Below are 21,351 nucleotides of genomic sequence, written 5' to 3'. Positions count from 1 at the left end.
CCAGGGGTCCTCCCTCCAGCTGCTCCGCCCTGGTCTCGCCCTCATCATGCTCCGCCCTGGTCTCGCCCTCATCACGCTCCGCCCTGGTCTCGCCCTCAGCCTGCTCCGCCCTGGCCACGCCCTCAGCCTGCTCCGCCCTGGCCACGCCCTCAGCCTGCTTTGCCCTGGGGACGCCCTCAGCCTGCTCCGCCCTGGGGACGCCCTCAGCCTGCTCCGCCCTGGCCACGCCCTCAGCCTGCTCCGCCCTGGCCACGCCCCGCCCAGCCCCCAGTTCGTCCCCCCTCCTTCCTCTGTTATGCGGCGTGAGGTCACGCCTCCCGGGAGGGGGGAGTTCTGTCACAGTCTTCGTCTGCACCATCCTGTCTGCGTCTCCAGCACTACACTTCCCAGGATCCTCTTGTCTCCACACCTGAACTCACTCCCTCATCAGCCTCCCGTTCAGCGTCCTGTATTCATCTGTTTCACCTGTTTTCACCTCGTTTAGGTTGATTCCTGTGTGTATTTAGTTCCTTCCCATTCAGTCTGTCCTTGTCGGTCAATGTTGATGTTACCCTTCCGTGTTGTGAGTGTTTCCTGCCTGTACCCGTGCCTGTTGGCTATTCTGAGTTAAATTAAAGTGTTTGCATTGGAGCATTCGCCTCTTGTTCTCCTTCTTCTGCCTACACTCCACCGGCACCGTGACAAAACTAGAAGGAGCTACTGCCAAAATTAGTATTAACTTTGGGGATTACTAGGGAAATGTACCTGCTAGAGCGCAGGTTTCAGACAGCTAAAGCAAAAGTTAGGAGAGAGTTTAAGTACGGAGGGTTTTTGCGTAAGATTGATTTTATATAAAAATGGTACCAGTGGGTCAGGCGTCGGGTATGTAAAGATAATAGTCCAAAGGAGAAAACAAACACAGCTTTACATCCAAATGTACAATACTCAATGAACTTAGGCAAATAAGGGCATTAAATACAAAAATAAATAAATAAATAAAAAATAAGCAAGGAACTAAACAACACACAGACGATAATTATTTAAACAAGCTAGCAATTATGGGAACAAAGGAAACGGGGACTAAAAAGCAAATAGGAACATACAAACTGAAAGAACTAAAACCCACATAGAACATGACATAAATAAATTGTGGTTCACATTTTACCCATTTGAATGTTTTTTTCATTTGTTATTCAAAACTTTAAATAACATCGATAAATAAAAAAATAATAGTAACATAATCAAAATGTCAGTTGTATTTTCAACAGAAGGGGCAAAAGTAATGACAAAGTGATCCCGTTAAATGGTTAAAATCATTTATTGTTCCTTTAAGTGCTAAATTTAGAACATAGACTGTAAAAATGATTTAGAACTACACAAGCAAAAACAATGCTTGTCCCACACAACACTGCTGCTAATTGACCACTGGCCTACTTACAGACTACAGTCACAAAGCAGGGCAGTCTTGGTCAACCACCTGTCAGAACAAACAGTGCTTGTGAAACACACTGTATTTGTTTAGCATGAAAACAGCACTATTCATGGTCCACCAGACCAGTAGAGTACATAAGACCAACACTATCAGGAAGTCCTGAGGCAGTATAGTATAAAAACCTGTTGAATTTGAAGATTATTCAATAAACTATGCTAATTTTTGCCACCACTTTGTCTACTGCTCTTCCTCTGCCTGCACCTCTTTGATTTGTATATTAGACAAAACTCAGTGTTGACTATGGAGGACTAAAAATGACAAAAAATAAATAAAAGTAGAAATAAATAAATGCAGAAATATAGTGAAAAAACAAAACACTTTGGTAATATAAATTTCTTTATTTTTACACGTATTTATTTTTCCTTTTGTCACTTTTAGTCCTTCATAATTTTATGTTGGATATCTATGATTACAAGAAGTGTGCAACTGCACTGCAGTACAAAAGAATACGTGTTGACAGTCTGAATGTCCTAACGGCTGAATTCGCAGGGTGTCCCAACTCCAAACCATTAAGTTATCAAACCAACTCCATCATTTTGACTTTCATAAAGCATAAGTCAAAAATGACCGATTTCATATCTGTTAGTAGGAATGGGGAAGGGGGCAGGTAAACTAAAAAAAAATCAGGTCAAGCGGTTAATAAACACCCGTTAGAGTTTGAACGCGGCCGTTGATTGGACAACGTCACCTTAGCTCCTCATCCTTTACGTGACGTCACGATTGACGCGTCCCCTCCTCGACTGCCGTTTTTACTTTTAGCTTAAATTGGAGTACATTCAGACAATATTTACACAGATGATTGTAATGCACCGTTAATGGAGAATCTTAGAGGCCCGCAAAATACCAGAATGTGCTCGGATTAGGATGTTTGCTGCTGGTGCTTTTAGCATGTGTGCTAATAGCGCTCCTCATTCAGTGTTTCAATGTGTGTGTGATAGATAGCTAACATAGCAGCTCACAGCCTCCGATTTTACTTCGATATCTTTTAGAGCAGGTAAGAATATACATTTCTTGCTGTTCATCACCTCTAACACCATGCATGTGTTGTGTCTGACACAATATTTCTGCAGGAGGAGTCATTAACTGTTAACGTTAGCTGTTGAAGAAGTGAGACGTCAAACTGCACATGACTTTTACTGCCATACTAATGCATTGTCACACCTTTTGTCATGTTAGTACAGATATATGTTGTTAGTCACATGACACTGGCTTCAAAACTGTTGTGTTGATTTGACTTAATCAGATATCTAATTTAACTAAGTTTAATATCGTCTGTCTTTTATAATGAATTAACACCGAAGCCGTTATAGTGCATAACGTTATATGACTGTAGCGCCGGTGTGTGACACTTGTTTGTTTTGTGGTGAATTGATTTGCCCCTGCTGTGTGTGTGTGTGTGTGTGTGAGGTCTGTCCAGTCTGCTGCTGAGTTGTGTGTGTCATGTGGTGTTGTATATGTTGTGTGTGTCATGTGGTGTTGTGAGTTGTCAGACAGGTGGTGTCAGTGACAGATGTCCCAGGATTATGGCAGTTCTCTCCGTTTATGTCTCGGATCACTGCAGTTTTTTTTTTCTTTTTGGATAGTTTAGTTAATTTATTTATTTATATATAGCACAATAATATTACTGTCGCTGACCACTGTGCTGCACAAAAACTGTAAAAAAAACACACCAATCAAATACATCAAATACAAAGACATTCTACATACAGAAAAACGTTGAAAAAGACTCATAAGCCATTATTATTCATCATCATGACTATTATGGGTGTAACAGTTCAGTCAAATTGCTCACTGTTAGGTTTTTATCACAATTTTAGGGTCAGTTCGTTAAGTGCAATGTTCATGGAAAAACGACTACTAAAAACAAGTATTTAAACTTCAAGCAACACCACAAATAAACACAATCGTACAAAGATGTACATAAAATAAACAGTGCTTCATTTTTTTTCAAGTAGGTCTAACAACAATTTTCAGGTACAGAAATAGAATATAGTAATCAAGTGGAAAATGACATTGCATATTTGACTGTATAAATTAAAGATTAATACTTATTCAAGTTACAAAAACTATTCAGTCAAGAGCAGGGAGTGATTTCCTTATCTTTTGTCGTTTGATTAACATTAATACACAGCAGGAATATTAGGCTGCTGTCACTTTAAGGCATAATGCACTGATACTGTACACTTGCGTTGCCTTTCTCCACTGACTGTGTCTAGCTGGCTGTACTCGCCAAGACGGGCAGGTTGACAATTTTTGTGTAAATTTGTCGGTTTAAGCGCAAGCCTCAAAAGTGTACTCAATATTTGCACGCTGTCTGAGACTTGAGACTGTTTGAACACAGACTGTCTGTGAGTTCAGTTTGAACACAGATAGCACCGTGTGGTGTTCAGGTTTTGCCTGAGGAACATACAATGGTTGTGACACTTTAATTCGAGCAGAATTTCACAATGCACATCGCTAAACTTCAACACACATGTGTATGTGTTTTCTGTTCATCTGTGTTTTTTTTTTTTGCAGCCCAAGGTGCGCATGGTTGCCATGTTGGGAAGATTAAGTAAAACACTTGACAGAAAACATATATTTTTAAGAGAAAAACTCTGTTTGGGGGATTTAATTTAACATTTGCAAACTCTAAGCAAGAAAGATAGAGGAGGCTTGTTACCAATGCTCTTCCATGCATTATATTTTAGATATTAGTTAAATAAGAAATACGTTTTTCTTATGTAAATGTAAACATGCATCTTTTATTGATTTTTCGTATTGTATTTTATTATCTTATATTCCTATGGGTGTATGTATGATCTTGTCTGTGAATTTCTCTTCTGTAATACACTTTGTAAGCACTGTTTTTAAAAGGTGTATAAATAAAGCTTTACTTGCAATGCTTACTAATGCAAAAAATGACTAATTTTACAAACCAGTTTCAGGACAAATAAAAAGTAGCAGATATCGCAACAATTAGTTTTAATTAATCCAGAGATGCTGAAATCGTTATCTTAATGAAATCTTAACAAAGTCATTATTTTTAAAAGCTATTAAAATACAATGAATCATGCACCCTAGAGTATCTCGGCTCAGGATGGCCTGAACTAAACACAGATGTTCTATAGCAGGATAATTAACACTTCTAAGCATAGTTTTTTTGTATAATGAAATGCCATTTACTCATCCTCATAATACCGTTCCAAACCTGTTTGCTTTCCACTCTTCGGTGAACCACGAAAGAAGATATTTTGAAGAATGTTGAAAACCACATTTTTAGACCTGGTTGACAAGAATAAAGCTCTTCTTGTATGTCAATCATAAACGTAATTACTGTAAAATACTGTTCATGTGTGTTATGTTTATGCTTATATTACATCTGTATTAGCTCTGTAACAGCTAATCTCAAACTCAGAACAGTAGAACAAGGATTTATAAAAATGTCACTTTCCTTCCCCCATTAAAAAGAAATCTTTATGAGCACTACTATTGGTTTTGTAAAGTTAAAACCTTCCTATTATCATTTATGACCCTAAAACTGGAACTTTGAATGACCTTGATCATTACATTTCATCTTAAACTCAAAGTATAAGGAACAAGAATGTGCAATGTTATACATGTACACACATGTATTTACAGTATATACTTAAATATGTTCCTTGAAGTACTGGCATAACCTGATCAGTGAGTTAAATATTCTTCAAAATATCCCTTAAACATTGACACTTTTGCTCTTTTTCCCACTGAATTTATCCCCCTTAATTCTGCTTTCTATATGTTTCTAATTCGTTCATTTTTAAATCTACCGGAATCAGTGCCACAGTTAAACATTTACATCTCTCATTAATTCTCTTTGTATTATTTTCCTTTATAAAATAAGTGTGATCAATTTAAGATAAGAAATTTAAAATAAGAAAACACTTGAATTGTGAAAGTTTTTACTGTTTTCAGCGCACCTGAAAGATTTAGTTTAGTTCAAGTTCATTTGTATAACGCTTTTCACAATACATGTTGTTCTAAAACAGCTTTACAGAAAAAGCTGTTTCCAAGCTTTCTGTTATTAGTCAGAGATGAGTGTGTCAAAGTAATGCACAGCTTAATAAAACATGTTTTATGTGTTCATGTTTTCGTCTGGCTTGAAACATCCTTTAAACTGACTTCACCTTGATTCTTAGTCATGGGATTTTGTTTGGGTGCAATGAAGGTCAAATATGTGTCTTATATAAGTGCATGATATGCTTCGGCATCAGTGTGTTTCTTTAGAGAAGTGTCAGCACTGTTGAAAATATGAGCGAATTGTGTGAAATAATCCAGTTTTAACTTGTGTATTTAAACCTAGATGTTGAAAGAAGCCCCCAAAAACCCCTAAAAGCTTGAAGTATATTTAGCTTTCACACATATGTAGCGTATAGTATGTGTAGAGTACATGTAGTCAACCGCACGGAATGAGAGCACTGTGTGAGTGAGTGTATCCTGTTCTTTCAACTGTGTGTAGTGTAATCTGCAAGCTCAGGACACACACATGAAACATTGAGAAAATTCTCTCATGATTGACTCACACATGCCTCATCCTGGATGGGTATGACTCTTTCTTCTGCAGATTAGCAAACGTTTTATAAAATATTATCACATAGGCAGAGTAAAAGTAAACCATATTACTTCTAAGCATCAAAGTTTTAGTCGCCATTCATTTACTGAAATCACTTTTTTAAAAAAATCTTTGTTTGTATAAGAAATAAAACCATACACCAGAAACAAATAACTAAAAATTGTATTTATTTTGCAGGGTAATAGAAAACTGTGAGCCTCTGGTCATCTGGGGATTGTTCTGACACATCTGAGAGGTGAGACAGTGCTTTCTGGGTCGGTCACATTCAAAACCAGACTGAACCAGTAACCTGATTGGCTCCAGTGAACCTGAGTGGGCTGTTCCTCCTGAAGTCCACCTTCAGCTCCTGGAGATGAACAATAATACTCAGATAATACTTTAAAAGTGCAATTAGTACATACAATAACTGCATGGCTGTTTCAAGGTCATTGAAAAAGACGATTGTGATTTTTATTTTTTTTGCAACAGAATTATCAGGTACTTTTTTCAGATAATTTGACTTTTATGACAAGGTAATGGTATTTTAGATTGTAATGTGACATATGGTCTGACTCCCTAAACATGTTAGAATATTTGGTACTTTCCTGTTATCCGGACCCCACCATATACCATTTAGGAACTATAGTCATCCCTGATAGGTCTTAACCCCATTGACGGGTAGGTTTAGGGGCGGGGTTAGGGGTAGGCCATCGGCCCTGATTGGTCTTAACCCCAATGACGGGTAGGTTTAGGGGCGGGGTTAGGGGTAGGCCTCGTCCCTCATTGGTCTTAACCGCAGTGACGGGTAAGTTTAGGGGCGGGGTTATGGGTAGGCCATCGTGGGGTCCGGATCTCACCATATACCATTTAGGAACTAAAGTCATCCCTGATTGGTCTTTACCCCAGTGACGGGTAGGTTTAGGGGCGGGGTTAGGGGTAGGCCTCGTCCCTCATTGGTCTTAACCCCAGTGACGGGTAGGTTTGGGGTCGGGGTTAGGGGTAGGCCATCGTGGGGTCCGGATAACAGGAAAGTACCGAATATTTTTGTATCAATTCTAATATTTGTGAAAATGCTTTTTACCTTGAAAAATATGTTTTGAAAATATGAAAATGTGTTTTTGAGACTGTCTTTGGTTCACTGCAGTTTTAAGCAGAAAATACTCAGCAATGCTGTCGACTTATGAATTTACACATGGTTTGTTTTAAAGACATGACAGATAAGAGATACGTCTGATGCACGCTAAAATACGTAGTTTAACGTGCATCAGACTGAGATGTGTCTCTTGTCTGTGTGTGCGGTGACGAGCCTGACTCATGTTGCCAGATCTTGTAAGAAATCAGCAAACAAGTCCTTAAAACCCCCCAGAAATAAATGGAAATGCTTTATGCTGAAAATAAGCCTGAAATATCACAACCCACACCTGCTCACTTTAATAACTCCATAAACTTGATCGCTGTATGAGCCAAGCCCGTCAGCTGGAATTAAAGGGCCATCAAGCCCGAAAGCACTTATAATTAATTGAACATGGTAACACTGCAAGAGCTGCTCTCAAATGAACAAAGCATAAACAAAACACTTTTTTATGTGTATAAAGTCTTAAAGGAGTAGTTCACTTTTTAAATTACTTTCGCTGATCATTTACTCACCCCCATGTCATCCAAGATGTCCTTGTCATTCTGTCTTCAGTCGAAAAGAAATAAAGGTTTACATTCCAGCATTTTTCTCTATATAATGGACTTCAATGGGAACCAAACGGTTCAAGGTCCAAATGACACTTTCAGTGCAAACTGCAAACTGTTCAAAGGGCTTTAAACGATTCCAGATGATGAATAAGGGTCTTATCAAGCGAAACGATCGCTCATTTAAAAAAAAAAAAAAAAGTTTACGTTTTATAAGCTCAAATGGTCACCTTGCTCTGTTCTGATTCGTTGAACGAACCAAATGACACGAAAAAAGATTTGTTCATTTTGATAAATGAGTTCGAACAGGAGAGTCATGAACGCGCATTACAGAACGGAGCAAGGCGACCATTTGAGCTTACAAAACTTAAACTTTGTAAATGAGCGATCGTTTCGCTTGATAAGACCCTTATTCATCGTCTGAAATCGTTTAAAGCCCTTTGAACAGTTTGCAGTTTGTACTGAAACTGTCCTTTGGACCCTGAACTGTCTGGGTCTCTGTACCATTTTCACAGGACACATGATGTGTGTCCCACCTAAATTATATAATGTTAATTTCTTTTCAACTGAAGAAAGAAAGACATGGACATATTGGATGATCTGCAAAAGTTTTTTTTGAAATTGTGAAATTTAAGCATAAACAAAAACCTTTTTTTCTGTATAAAGTCTTAAGCATAAAAAAACCACTTTAGTTACAATTGCTGAACACAACAAGTCTCAGTCACTGTAATGGTACTTTAGTCAGAATAGCGACCCCACTCCCCCTTGTCAATGCGGTTGTCACTTCTGAACCTCTACAGTGTGTACATGTCCTTTGAGAAGCACTAAACTGCTGTGTGTGCTGTGTTCAGATGAGCGTGAGTGAGGAGCAGGACGAGGCCTGTGGGGCGGGATCTCGGTGTTAACCTCTGCGGAGAGCCGTCTGTGGGGAACATGTCCGTGCACGAGGACCTGGACCACCCGCGCTTCTTCGTGGGAGCTGAGGATGGAGAGGGGGATGAGCTGCTGGACCCGGGCAGAGTGCTCGGCTACGACTGCCTGTACGAGAACGTGGAAGAGGAGGATGAGGAGCGAGACGACGATGAAGAATATGATTCGGTATGTGAAAGGCTTACTTGCTGACAGGTCTTCAGATTCTTGGCCCGTCTTCCTGCTGGTAAACCGCAGCTGTCACTGTTCATTAGGGATGGGAACCAGAACAATCTTATGGTAGGCTAGACCGTCCCGTTTAACAACCCTTGGTCCGACACTCGTTGACCTCGAAGGATGCAGATTCTGAGGGCTAGATGTATGTACATTTCGAACGCAGCGTTAATAGTGCAATGGCCAAGACACAGAAAGCGCTTGATGTGAAGGCGCAGTGTGCGTGTTATGTACCAAACCTTGGAGATCATTAGGTAATCATCACCCCACCCAGTATACCGTAAAGCACTTGAATGGGCCTCCTCCTCTCACTGTTGATGCAATGACTGTTTTAAATGGTCCTGCTGGCAATAATGATTGCATATGTACAGTGATGGTCCAGAGGTAGAATTTTTGCCTAGCGTGTCGAGACTCGGGGGGTTCGAGGTTCTAATCCGCACTCTAATAGTTTTTTTTCCCTCATCAAAACCAATAATGTTTATCAGTGGTTGAATTGATATAATGTTTATCAGTGGTTGTATATGTTTTGATGAGGGGAAAAAAAATATACGAGAGCGGATTAGAACCCATGAGAAAAAGGGACACGTTTGTGTGCATTTTGATTTGTGATTTCACCGGAACGAATCTCCGCAACGGATTGAAGCGCGTTTCCGAGAGAATATAACAAATTTCAGTACTAGATCGCCTGTTATTTAACAAACAAATTAAACGAATGCTGTTAACTGGAGATGTTTTATTTGTATTGGTACATCTGTGCCGCGAGATGTTTCAAAAGTGGTCGGTACAAATTTGACCCTGTCAAAAAGTGGTGGGGACATGTTGACACTACAACTCCCATGACAGTACAACTCCCTTGCTCATTTACATCAACATTGTTTTACGTGCACAGGGTTGCTGTGGGTTCTTCTGTCTTCTCAGGTTTGAGACCAGTATTTTGCATAAATGCAAAACAGATTATTTGGCCAAATGCAAAATGTTATTTTAAGCCATAAGTGTGGTTGGGAGCGAGTGTACTGTAAGACTTAAAGCTTACACTGCTGTTTTAAAACAACAAAACGATATGTTATGGCGCCGTTTTATACATAAACAATATTTATATTTAATATTTATATATAAACAATATGAATGTAAGCCAGAGGAGAACTGGCCCCCGACTGAGCCTGGGTTCTCCCAAGGTTTTTTCTCCATCCAATCTGATGGAGTTTTGGTTCCTTGCCACTGTCGCCTTGCTATTGGCTTGCTTTTGGCTTGCTCAGTTGGGGTTATTTAGGGCCAATCCCAATTCTACCCCTTACCCCTTCACTTTAGCGTTTAGCAATGTTGTTGATCTGTGTTGTACTACTTTCATGTTATCACTGTGAAGCTGCTTTGATACAATCTGTATTGTGAAAAGCGCTATATAAATAAATGTGACTTGACTTGACTTGACAAAAAGCAGATGAAGGATGTTGTGCAATATCAATTATTTATCTGACTCCATGATAGTTAATCTGACTCCTTTAAATGTGTTATTCTTAAACCTCTTAGTTAAAGGGAAAATTATTTCTTAGAACTGACTTCTAATCTGAGAATTTAGATAAAAAAAGTTATAGTTCCTTTTGCCTTCAATAATTTTGAGTAGTAAAGGCCACCTGAAGGCACATCTAGAGGAGCATTAAGCAACTGTTCGTACACTAAATAGCAGGATATACTTTAATATCTCTGTGAAGTTCATCATAATTCTTTTTGAGTTTCAATTTTATTCAAAGCAGCACTATGCAGTTTTTTTTACCTTAACTGAATAGCTTAATAGCTGTAACAATATGAATATTTGTAATGCAAAAATAATGAGACTGTCCTGCAAAGTACTAATTTTGAGTTTTGATCTGGAAAACAATTTCATAATTGTATTACTTTGAGTTATGTTTCATTAAGCCAGAATGTTCAGCTGTTAATATTATTTTGGGTCATATTTGTGATTTGATAATGTGTTACGAAGTGAGGGAATTTGTTTCAGTATTTGTATTGAACACGTTCATTTCAAAAGGGTAAAGAACAACATCTTCTAGAAAAAGATTCCTTTAATGTTTGTTGCATGAGTTTTGGTAGGTATGACAAAACTGATCTTATGTTAAGGATAATTTGAGATGCATGTGTTTAATCTGCAGCCCCCAGAGAGACAGATCGTGGTGGGTATCTGTGCCATGTCCAAGAAGTCAAAGTCCAAGCCCATGAAGGAGATCCTGGAGAGACTGTGTCTGTTCAAGTACATCACTGTGGTTACACTCGAGGAGGAAGTCATTCTGAACGAGCCGGTGGAGAACTGGCCCCTCTGCGATTGCCTCATCTCTTTCCACTCCAAAGGTTTGTGCCATCATGTCTGGTTTTGCTTAGTACTGTATTTCCCATTAAATAATTCACTTCTGACCACGACGAAAACATCCGTGTCACATTTTATTATTGCGTTCAGAAATTATGTAATTTACTGGTTAATAAAACAAAACTTTTACAAACATTTTAAACACTACAAACATATATTTTTTTCCCCCTCTCTCTACAACAAATCCTTTAAATTTAACACTATTCAGTACAGGAATGCAAATTGTAAGTGTAAAGTATTAAACAAACATTTTTATAATATAACATTATTTATAACATTTATAATATAACATTCATTATAATAATACATCAAGCCTAAACAAATTTATTTAAAGCAAAATTTAAACTACTAGAGTGTGGGAAATTTGCTTTTCCTCGGATTTGACAAACTGCTTTGCTTATGTTTTGCGTGCTAGATGGTAATATTTATGCAAGCAAATGGGTATCAATATTCAATTTAAAATGTAATATGCAAAATAACAATGCAATATGTAAAATGGCAATGCATTTCTGTGTTTACATTTACCATACATCTTTGCAACGTTTGGTGCAAAATGAAATTAATGAAAATAAATTATAACTGTAAATTATAACAAATGTAAATAAATGTAATATTTACATTTTCCATTTAATACACTAGTTTTAATTTGTAAATTTTATTTAATTTTCATTAAATGTCGGAATGCATTTTCAATTTTCACTTTTATTTTTGCTACATTCATTGTGGGACATTTAATGAAAATGCAATCGCAAGTGTCTTAACTGTGTGTGTAAATGCAATAAAGAAAAATAACATTTAAAGGATCATTTTGCTACAGTTTTTACTTGAACATGTTAAACATATCTAATCATTTATGTAATACATTTTAATTTGAATTTAGCAACTTATAAAGGATTAAAATATGTATTCAATGTACATATTAAAACTAGTGTATTAAATGGCAAATATAAATTATATAATTTAATTTTTATTTTCATTTTGCACCAAATGTTGCACAGATGTATGGTAAATGTAAATTTAAATCCATAAATGCATTGCCATTTTACATATTGCATTGTTATTTTGCACATTACATTTCAAATTGAATATTGATGCTTGCATAGTAATTGAGTTACATAAGGCACATTGTAATAAAAGTGGGATAATAAAAAACAACTTATATTCTAGAAAATATGGTATCTAATTAAGTACAGCATGTGTAATGGATTACATTTTAAATTCCTTTAAATTCTTTTAAATTTTACTGACTTTAAGGTGTGCACATATTTGCAAAATCAAAGCTTTAAGTTTATGTAGAATATCAATCATGCTCATTTATAGCGGTGCGTCTTACAACCATTGAATGCACAGGGAGTTCGCTCAGTTACTGTATTGAGAGCTAGAACATGTGTAAATATGTTCATTCCTCTTGATATGTTGGCTTCACACACCAGAAGAGTTTTGTTCACTGTTTATCTTCTGGTTTTAAAGGATTCCCTCTGGATAAGGCTGTGGCTTATGAAAAGCTGAGGAATCCATTTGTCATCAACGATCTGGATCTTCAGTACTTCATTCAGGACAGGTGTGCTTTGACGACCGCCATCAGAACATCTGTAATGGTGATGTATAGTGAACCGTGCTCAGGGGAAAACATCATGCCGTTGCTTATATTCTTGACATGATCATAATGGGCAATTCCACTGAAATAATAATAATGGGGAAGAGGATTTGAATGTTTATTTGAGTAATTGTTTGACCGCACATGATGTGCTGCAATACAAACAGATATTGGCAAAAAACTTCCCTTGATCTGAGCGGTACAATACTTGGCTACTTTTCTTAAAATTGCCTCCTGAACACACACATTTTTTTGACTCAATTTTCAATGTTAAGTGGTTAAAAAAAACAAAAAAAAATCCTTAACCTTGTATTTGGGTCAAAAATGGGCACCCATAGAAATGAATGGGAAAAACTGTAATTTAGAGCATTCTAAAATAAGCCAAAATAAGACACCAGGTGACCGCAAAGTCACTTCATCTTTAGGTTTTAGCTCTAAGAACTTATTGGAATGATATTTTAATGTAGTTAAAAAAAAAAAAAATAAACATAAAAATAAGCATAATTTACATAGAAAATATGGAACTTTTTGAAGTAAATAAATTCAAAAATACCCCCAAAATAAAATAAAAACACCATAAATGGATAGACAAAACTTTTTCGAAGATAGTGATATAACATTTTTAATAAATGAAAATAAGGATCACGCCTGAGTCCTCTGTGCCCACATTTGTCCACAATTACAGGATTAAGGGCTATAAAGTGAATACGGTTTGAGGGTTAAGTCATCTCCACAACAAATTGCTCCTATTTTGAATGTGTTTAATACACATGATCACTGCAGTATATACTGATGTATAGCAGCTTTTCTGATGTGTGGAACAACGGCACTCTTGGTGTTGCAACTATTGTAAGGAACAGTTCACCCAAAAATAAAAATTCCTCATGTCCTCGTGTTTTCATGTCCTCATGTCATTCCAAACCCATAAGACTTGTTTTTTTATAAACACAAATTTATTTTTCTGTTCTGCCATTGAAGGTCTATTCAACCAAAACCGTTACGCACCATAAAGTTCATAAAGAAAGACATTATAAAACGTATTCATATGAATGTAAGCTTTTCTATAAACATTGATTAACTCACATACATAAAGAACATCACATATGGTAAATTGAATCTCAACCATGTTGGAGGAAAAAAAGATGAAAGTTTCGAAGATGAAATCCTTATGCCCAATTTATGCTTCCGCGTCAAACTCACGCTGTAGCTACGTCGTAGGCTGTGTGTAGCGAGCGTACCTTTCGGCGTACCCTGACGTGCACCTCTCCAAAAATGTAAAAACACGTCGATTCTACGCGTACCGCAAGCGCTGTGATTGGCCTGCTAGAACCGCTCCCCGGGTTTCACATGCTCCCTCTGCTTGTGTAATTGCGCGTTAACGCGGACAACGACGCAGAAGTATAAATGAAAACCAACGCGTAGTCTATAGCGCAGAGGCTCCACCGTAGGTCTGATGCAGAAGTATAAATCAGCCTTTATGGGTTTAGAATGACATGAGAATAAATAGTGTCACAATTTTCATTTTTGGGTGAACTATCCTTTTTAAATGGCAAAATAAAAATGGATATGTTATGTGTTCTTGTTTAGGAGAGAGGTGTATCGAATCCTGAAGGCCGAGGGAATACAACTGCCTCGCTTTGCAGTCCTGAACAGAGATCCTGCCAGACCAGAAGGTTTTTCAGCTCTCTCAAATCTCACACTGACCTAGTTTATTCACACTAGTTCACTACACGCAGTAAGCCTATGGCCCCAATGGACAGATAATGTGTTTAGATGTGCTACATCTCAGTGGTGTGTCCTTGTGAGTTTGTAGTGTGTAACTGTCAATCCTCTTATTCAGTGATTATGCTGATGAATACCCTACAATATTAGTAGTAATATTAAAATATTAGTAATATTAAAATAAACACTTAACCCCTAGTTGCTCCAGATGCGTGCGACCTCTGACATGTATAGCAATTGTAAGTCGCTTCGGATAAAAGCGTCAGCTAAATGAATAAATGTAAATGTAAATATTAATTAAACTGTAGTGGGGAGATATTACTTTTCCAAACTTTTTTTTCTTCAGTTTTATTGGGAGGAAGAATTAACTACCGAGTAGATTATGTTTTTGTTTATTAAATAATGAAAAGTTACATGCTTAAATTAAGACAAATTATTCAACCTCAGGAATGAGGTTAAAAATAACTGAATGAATTTGAAACTTGTTTACAAAAACATTAAAAAAACTGCTGGTGAACATGTCATCATCTCTATTTTTCTGTCAGGGAAGTTATATGGTGTTCATAGTTCATTAGTTAGCTAGAAAAGAGCAGACTACTAAGTACACAGCATTTCTTTTTTTCTTTTTCTTTTTTTTTACTTGAGCTGTTAGTGGTGTCTTATATATTATCATAATCTTAATATAATATTATGTATGTATATAATTTATACTATATATATATTATACTGTATATATTTCAACTATTGCAGCCAGAAACATATTTGTATATTTAGAAAGACATAAGGTTATTTGACTCAAAACGAAGGCCACATTTCTTTTTCTAGTAATGAATTATTGTGAGTGGCTTTCATTGTTTTGCAGTATTTATTCACAGCCTCAATTTAGACGTGTGGATTCATGAAAACCCGCCACACCTGTTAGTTAAAGTTCAAATGGTTGTAGGTTCACTTTGTAGTTTATAGAATTAGTTGAGAGTATTTTTTCAGTTGACTTCATGTCAAATTCTGATCTAATCAAATTAAGACCATGTTAATAAGACTTTTTAAAGCAATGTTTAGTTAAACTGACTGAAATGTCTCTTGAGCTTAATGTTATCTCCTGTACTGTGAATGTGAGGTGGTAACAGCAACATACAAATGTAAAGTCACGTGAGAGAGGAGGTAGTGCAGTGCTGTGATTGGCCTGTTAATCTGGCAGTGAGATCATAACAATGTGCAAAATATGCCTCAATTTCCTGTTTCAAAAAGACCTGCATCAATAAAGAACAAAAAGTAGCATTCATCAAACCATTCCACCAGTCCTTGATAAGATATGCTGTGTGGTGTTTCTCTAGAATGTAATCTGGTGGAGGGAGAGGACCATGTGGAGGTGAACGGGGAGATTTTCCAAAAGCCGTTCGTGGAGAAGCCAGTTAGTGCCGAGGACCACAATGTGTACATTTACTACCCCACGTCTGCAGGAGGAGGCAGCCAGCGGCTCTTCCGCAAGGTGTGTGTGTGTGACCTAAACACCCCAAAACACACCACAGTACAACATTACATTCTTTGCAAAAGTATTTTAAAACCAGCTAAAGACAACTGTACTTGAATGTTTTTTTTTGGGGATATACAATGTTTCCCATAGTATTTTAAGAGACTATGGGGAGCTGACCTCAGGGGTGTGCCTCCCCTCTAAGAACATTTTAAAATGAAATAAATGTATCTGGTGCTCTTTGAGCTTCAACCCATTTTCAGTGTCCAAAGTATTTGCATTGACTTGCATCTGGACTTTAAAGTGGACTTAGACCTCCTTTTAGTTGTGATATAGGCAAAATCCAATCCAAATCTAATCCAAATATTGAAATAGCAAATGTGAATGGCAATAAAACACATGTAATTCGATACAAATCCGTTTCGACCTTCATACGTGGTTTGAAATCCTATTAAAATCGCATTTCTGGAGATCCAGTTTAGTCTGACCGCTCTGGTTGGATTTCGTGTGGTTTATGTGACTTTCTCACACCACGTAAAACACAAATGTCAGGCGTTGTTATAGGAAACTGCTGAAAGTTTCTGCAGAAGCAAGGTTGTGTTGCTGGGAAGTGTTAAACAGCAGAAAATGCAAAAAATATCCAATCACCAATCATTTGACTTAAAGGTATAGCGGAGGATCTTTCCGAATTTTGGAGAAGACCCGCCCTTTCCAATTTTTTTTAAAAAATGCACATGCACAAACACAACACTCTTGCTCCCGAGAGGGAACGCCTATTACGCCTCGCGCAATTATGTTGCAAATTATAAACAAACTCAAAAACATTTATAAAAAAGACAACATGTCAAATGCCCTTTCGTGTTTTATTTACTTATCATGTCTTGAGTCCTCGGTCTCTCAATCGATCAGTATAATATGTACAACCCTGTATCACACGAAATACGTTCTATTTTGCAAATCGCAATTACGTTAAATGGCAACATATAAGCAGAATCGCAATTACGTTAAATGGCAACATATAAGCAGTGCTATGTCTCATTGTCGTAGGTTTTAATACGTTATTTTTACACATAGTTGCATATGTAATGGAGAAGTAGCTTGTTGCATTTGTGTAATAATAAACACACAAGGTTTTAGAATATGAACACACAAGGTTTTAGAATATGAACACACAAGGTTTTAGAATATTTCAGCATGATACCATTTACCATTTGGTCAAAAGGCTTTAGACGAATTGAGATGTTTACCGTGTCTATGCGGTGCATTGTGCCAGGGCTAGCATTGCTAAGTAGCTTGCATTAACTTTTACTAGTGATTTTAAATGGATTTCTCCAAATAGCATGACAAACTTTACCTGTCTAGAATCTTCGCGACTGCGGCGTCAGTGAGAAGCCCAACCTGTGCTTTTAGCGCACGCCAGCGTGTGATATTCACCCACTTGTGTGATATTCAATCACTTTGGTCTTGTTTCTATATTCTGCGGCCTTTCTCTTCTAATCATACACTTCGTATACATTTTTTCTCTTTCGACCCTCAGCCATTTTCAAAAGGAATGGCTGAAACCATAACTCCGACATAATACACCTGAAAGTGAAAACTACATAGGGATGAGCACGTACGACGGCCTTACGTAAACATATCACCAGAATGATTGACACTTAGGTGGACCAATATTATAGACTACCCACCCGGAAAAAGAAAATCCTCCGCTATACCTTTAAGTCAAGCCTTTTGGGGTCTCATTTGAACTTGTCCTAATGTCTTGCGGAGTGCTTGGACACATTTCTGATCCCTGTACATCTCTTTCAGATTGGCAGCAGAAGCAGCGTGTATTCTCCTGAGAGTAACGTCAGAAAGACTGGATCCTACATCTATGAGGAGTTCATGCCTACAGATGGAACTGATGTGAAGGTATCTCCGTCTGGCTTATCTCCAACAGGGTAAAGAAGCACAACTCAAGCACAATTCAGACTAACACGCATGCTTCTCATGGTAGCGATGGTCATTTTGATTAATTAGAGTAAAATGTTTTTTTTTTCTTTTTTTTTCTTCACAAAACATAATGAAATATGAGGTATGTGTGTTAACTCTTGGGTTGTGTTTGCCTGGAGCTTACAATACTAGTCAAAAGTTTAGAATAATTAAGTTAAAAAAAAAATGTTTTCTTCTACTCACCAAGGCGGCAGTAAAAAACATGCACAGAGAATATTAGCAATTAGCTAAAAAACAGTAATATTGTGAAATATTATTACAATTTAAAAATATTGTAAACTGTAATTTATTCGTGAATTTTCATCATTACTCCAGTCTTCAGTGTCACATGATCCTTCAGAAATCATTCTAATCTGATGATTCGATGATCAAGAAGCATTTCTGATAATTATGAATGTTGAAAACATTTCAAAATGGCTTGTGACTGACTTATTCATCTAGTCAGCCTGACTTCAGATCCAGTTCGTGGTTGCGCTACATGTGACCCGAGTTTGAGTTCGGGCTTGCGGGACTTTCCCATCTCGCGTCTGCTCTCCATACTGACCTCTATAAACAGTCAAAAGTGCTGAAAATAAATCTTTTAAATATAAAGGAAATATACTTTAATAAACAAAAGTATATTTAATATAATTTAATAAATGAAAGGTAAGTCATGAAAATGATTCTTCAACTTAAAAGCAGTGCTGACATACACTCACCTAAAGGATCATTAGGAACACCATACTAATACTGTGTTTGACCCCCTTTCGCCTTCAGAACTGCCTTAATTCTGTGTGGCATTGATTCAACAAGGTGCTTAAAGCATTGTTTAGAAATGTTGGCCCATATTGATCGGATAGCATCGTGCAGTTGATGGAGATTTGTGGGATGCACATCCAGGGCACGAAGATGCTCTATTGGGTTGAGATCTGGTGACTGTCATGTTCAAGAAAACAATTTGAAATGATTCGAGCTTTGTGACATTGTGTATTATTTTGCTGGAAGTAGCCATCAGAAGATGGGTACATGGTGGCCATAAAGCAATGGACATTGTCAGAAACATTGCTCAGGTAGGCTGTGGTATTTAAACGATGCCCAACTGGCACTAAGGGGCCTAAAGTGTGCCAAGAAAACATCCCCACACCATTACACCCCCACCAGCCTGCACAGTGGTAACAAGGCATGATGGATCCATGTTCTCATTCTTGTTTACGCCCAATTCTGACTCTACCATCTGAATGTCTCAACAGAAATCGAGACTCATCAGACTAGGCAACATTTTTCCAGTTTTCAACTGTTCAATTTGGACAGTCAAAATTGCTGAAATCACCTTTCTTTCCCATTTTGACATTCAGTTTGGAGTTCAGGGGCCATATTCACAAAGAATTTTAAGGCTAAAAGTAGCTCCTAACTGGCGAATTTAGGAGCAACTCCTAAAAATAATGGGTGTGTCACTCCTAATTTTAGGACTCCTAATTTTTTTCACTAAGAGTAATTCACGAAGCATTTTAGCCTTAAAAGTAGCACCTAAGTCTGGGACAGCTTAAAAGAAGTCGAGAGGACTCCTAACTCACTAAGACCTATTCACAAAGGATTGTAGCACATACCAGCGCCTCTCGCAGTCGTCCGGGCTTCGCAACAATGCTGCATTCAACCGCAAACAAATGTCTCTCGCGTAGTTTAGCTTGATATCCCAGTGCTGAATTTCACTTTTATTGTTTTTATTTTTCTAGCACCAACTGGGTCAGCAGCAGTAACTGATCCTGCGTCCAGTTGGGCTTTCGAGTTCATAATCCACCGTCATTCAACTATTACATTACTTCAATACTTCATTAATTCAACATTTCCTTGCTTTAAGTAGTCTTGGCTAATAGAATGTCAGTTAACCAAGCAAGTGTTAATGCAAGTGTAATTTTTCATTATTAGGCAAGTGGAGGTTTTCATTAGGGTATTAGGCACCATTCACATACAGTATAGCGCCTAAAAACGCAAGGCGCGCCGCATTCTCCGGTTGGTTCTTGTCACGTGACCTACGGTGCGCTCCATATGGACGTGCTTGGAAAAAACATTTAAAATAACGAACTTGAGCGTGCAAAAGACACGATATGTGAACACTGCAGGCCCTTAGGCTGCCTTGAATAATTTCATTCATGACTTTTCTCTCTCTGCCTTTTTAGAATTACACTTCATTGGGGCCTGCACAAACATGTCATTATAGCCTATGCATTTTGATGACATTACTTTTTTGTGTCATAACGTATTCAACAAGCATGCAAAGTTTCATGGAGATCGGACTATAGGTGGCGCTATAATTGTTAAAAATATTAAAAACAATGTATACCCTATAGTAAATTGCCATTATTGAAACTTAAAACTTAATGTCTTTTGATGCTTTTGTGCTTAAAGGCCTTAAAGGCCTAAACTGCTTGAACCCCGCTAAATGCTGCTTGCAGCTTTAATTTCTTATTATTATTTTGTGTAGGACACAGACATATTTAGATGTCGTAATTCCATGATTTGTCGCTGTGTTATGTTCCGCATGATGGCCCTGTCATAATAACCAATCACCGTGATCATTGCGAGGAAGCTTGTGCATGAGAATTGACGTCATCAATAACAACGAAGATTCACTCTTAGTTTAGGAGTGGTCATTTTTCCTTACTAAGAGTAGGTCTGAAAGGTGTTGTGAATAACTTTTAAAGGGGGGGTTGACTGCTTTTTTTTTTTTGCATGATTGTGTTTATGGGGTGCAATATAACATATGTTCGTGGTTTTTCTTTTTTAAAAAGTCTTATTTTTCATAAACTTCACCTTTATTGTAAGCCGCGCTCTCCTCTGTCCTCGAACGAGCGGTTCACTTCCTGATTCTATGAAACCACTCCCTCAGAAACAGGCAGTGGTCTCAGATTGGTTAGTTTGGGCTGGTGTGTGGTGATTGGCTAAACTGACGCTCACATTTGTCCGGATACTTCACGTCCATTACCTTTACGGGCGAAACGTGCCTGCGCTCAGATGTAAATAATGGTGTGAACTGCAGTATCAGTTTGAGGCAGAATCAGACAGAGAAAGCCGCGATGAAGAGAGTCAAGCAGAACCTCACCACACACGGCTCTTACTAAACGTTTCTGAATGATACTTTGCTACATTTTTAACTTTATACACGTTTGTTTAACACAATAGCAACTGACTGGCTACTAATGTTAAACAATAACAGCTTTTGCATTAGTTTACGGTCTTGATCAAATCGAAAATAACATCATAAAACATATATACATGAAAAATATTTTTAAAACATTATACAAAATTCAGGTCCATAATGTTTGTACGCGTTTGTCATAGGCACAAAATAGCATAACTAGTAGCCGAG

General features: G+C 37.5%; 1 protein-coding gene across 16 annotated transcripts in view; it reads left to right on the top strand.

Moving 5' to 3' along the window:
• The first annotated feature begins 2,168 nt into the window (after window positions 1-2,168).
• ppip5k2 (diphosphoinositol pentakisphosphate kinase 2) overlaps window positions 2,169-21,351 on the top strand; it is a 61,662-nt gene continuing 42,479 nt past the window's right edge. For 9 of the 16 annotated variants that reach the window (XM_089126473.1, XM_089126472.1, XM_089126478.1 and 6 more), the window contains exons 1-8: window positions 2,170-2,465; window positions 6,240-6,297; window positions 8,573-8,819; window positions 11,012-11,207; window positions 12,694-12,784; window positions 14,408-14,493; window positions 15,877-16,031; window positions 17,823-17,924. In XM_089126473.1, coding sequence (XP_088982599.1) covers window positions 8,655-8,819; window positions 11,012-11,207; window positions 12,694-12,784; window positions 14,408-14,493; window positions 15,877-16,031; window positions 17,823-17,924 — 795 coding nt within the window. In that variant the 5' untranslated portion in view covers window positions 2,170-2,465; window positions 6,240-6,297; window positions 8,573-8,654. Of the gene's footprint in view, window positions 2,466-6,239; window positions 6,298-8,572; window positions 8,820-11,011; window positions 11,208-12,693; window positions 12,785-14,407; window positions 14,494-15,876; window positions 16,032-17,822; window positions 17,925-21,351 lie in introns of all 16 variants that reach the window. The other 7 variants (XM_089126484.1, XM_089126483.1, XM_089126482.1 and 4 more) reach the window with 2 other exon arrangements.

This window comes from Pimephales promelas, chromosome 23 (assembly GCF_988280905.1).
Source record: "Pimephales promelas chromosome 23, fPimPro1.hap1.1, whole genome shotgun sequence".
Classification (NCBI taxonomy): domain Eukaryota; kingdom Metazoa; phylum Chordata; class Actinopteri; order Cypriniformes; family Leuciscidae; genus Pimephales; species Pimephales promelas.
The sequence above is the reverse complement of the archived record's forward strand: the minus strand, read 5'-3'. Positions and strand labels throughout refer to the sequence as shown.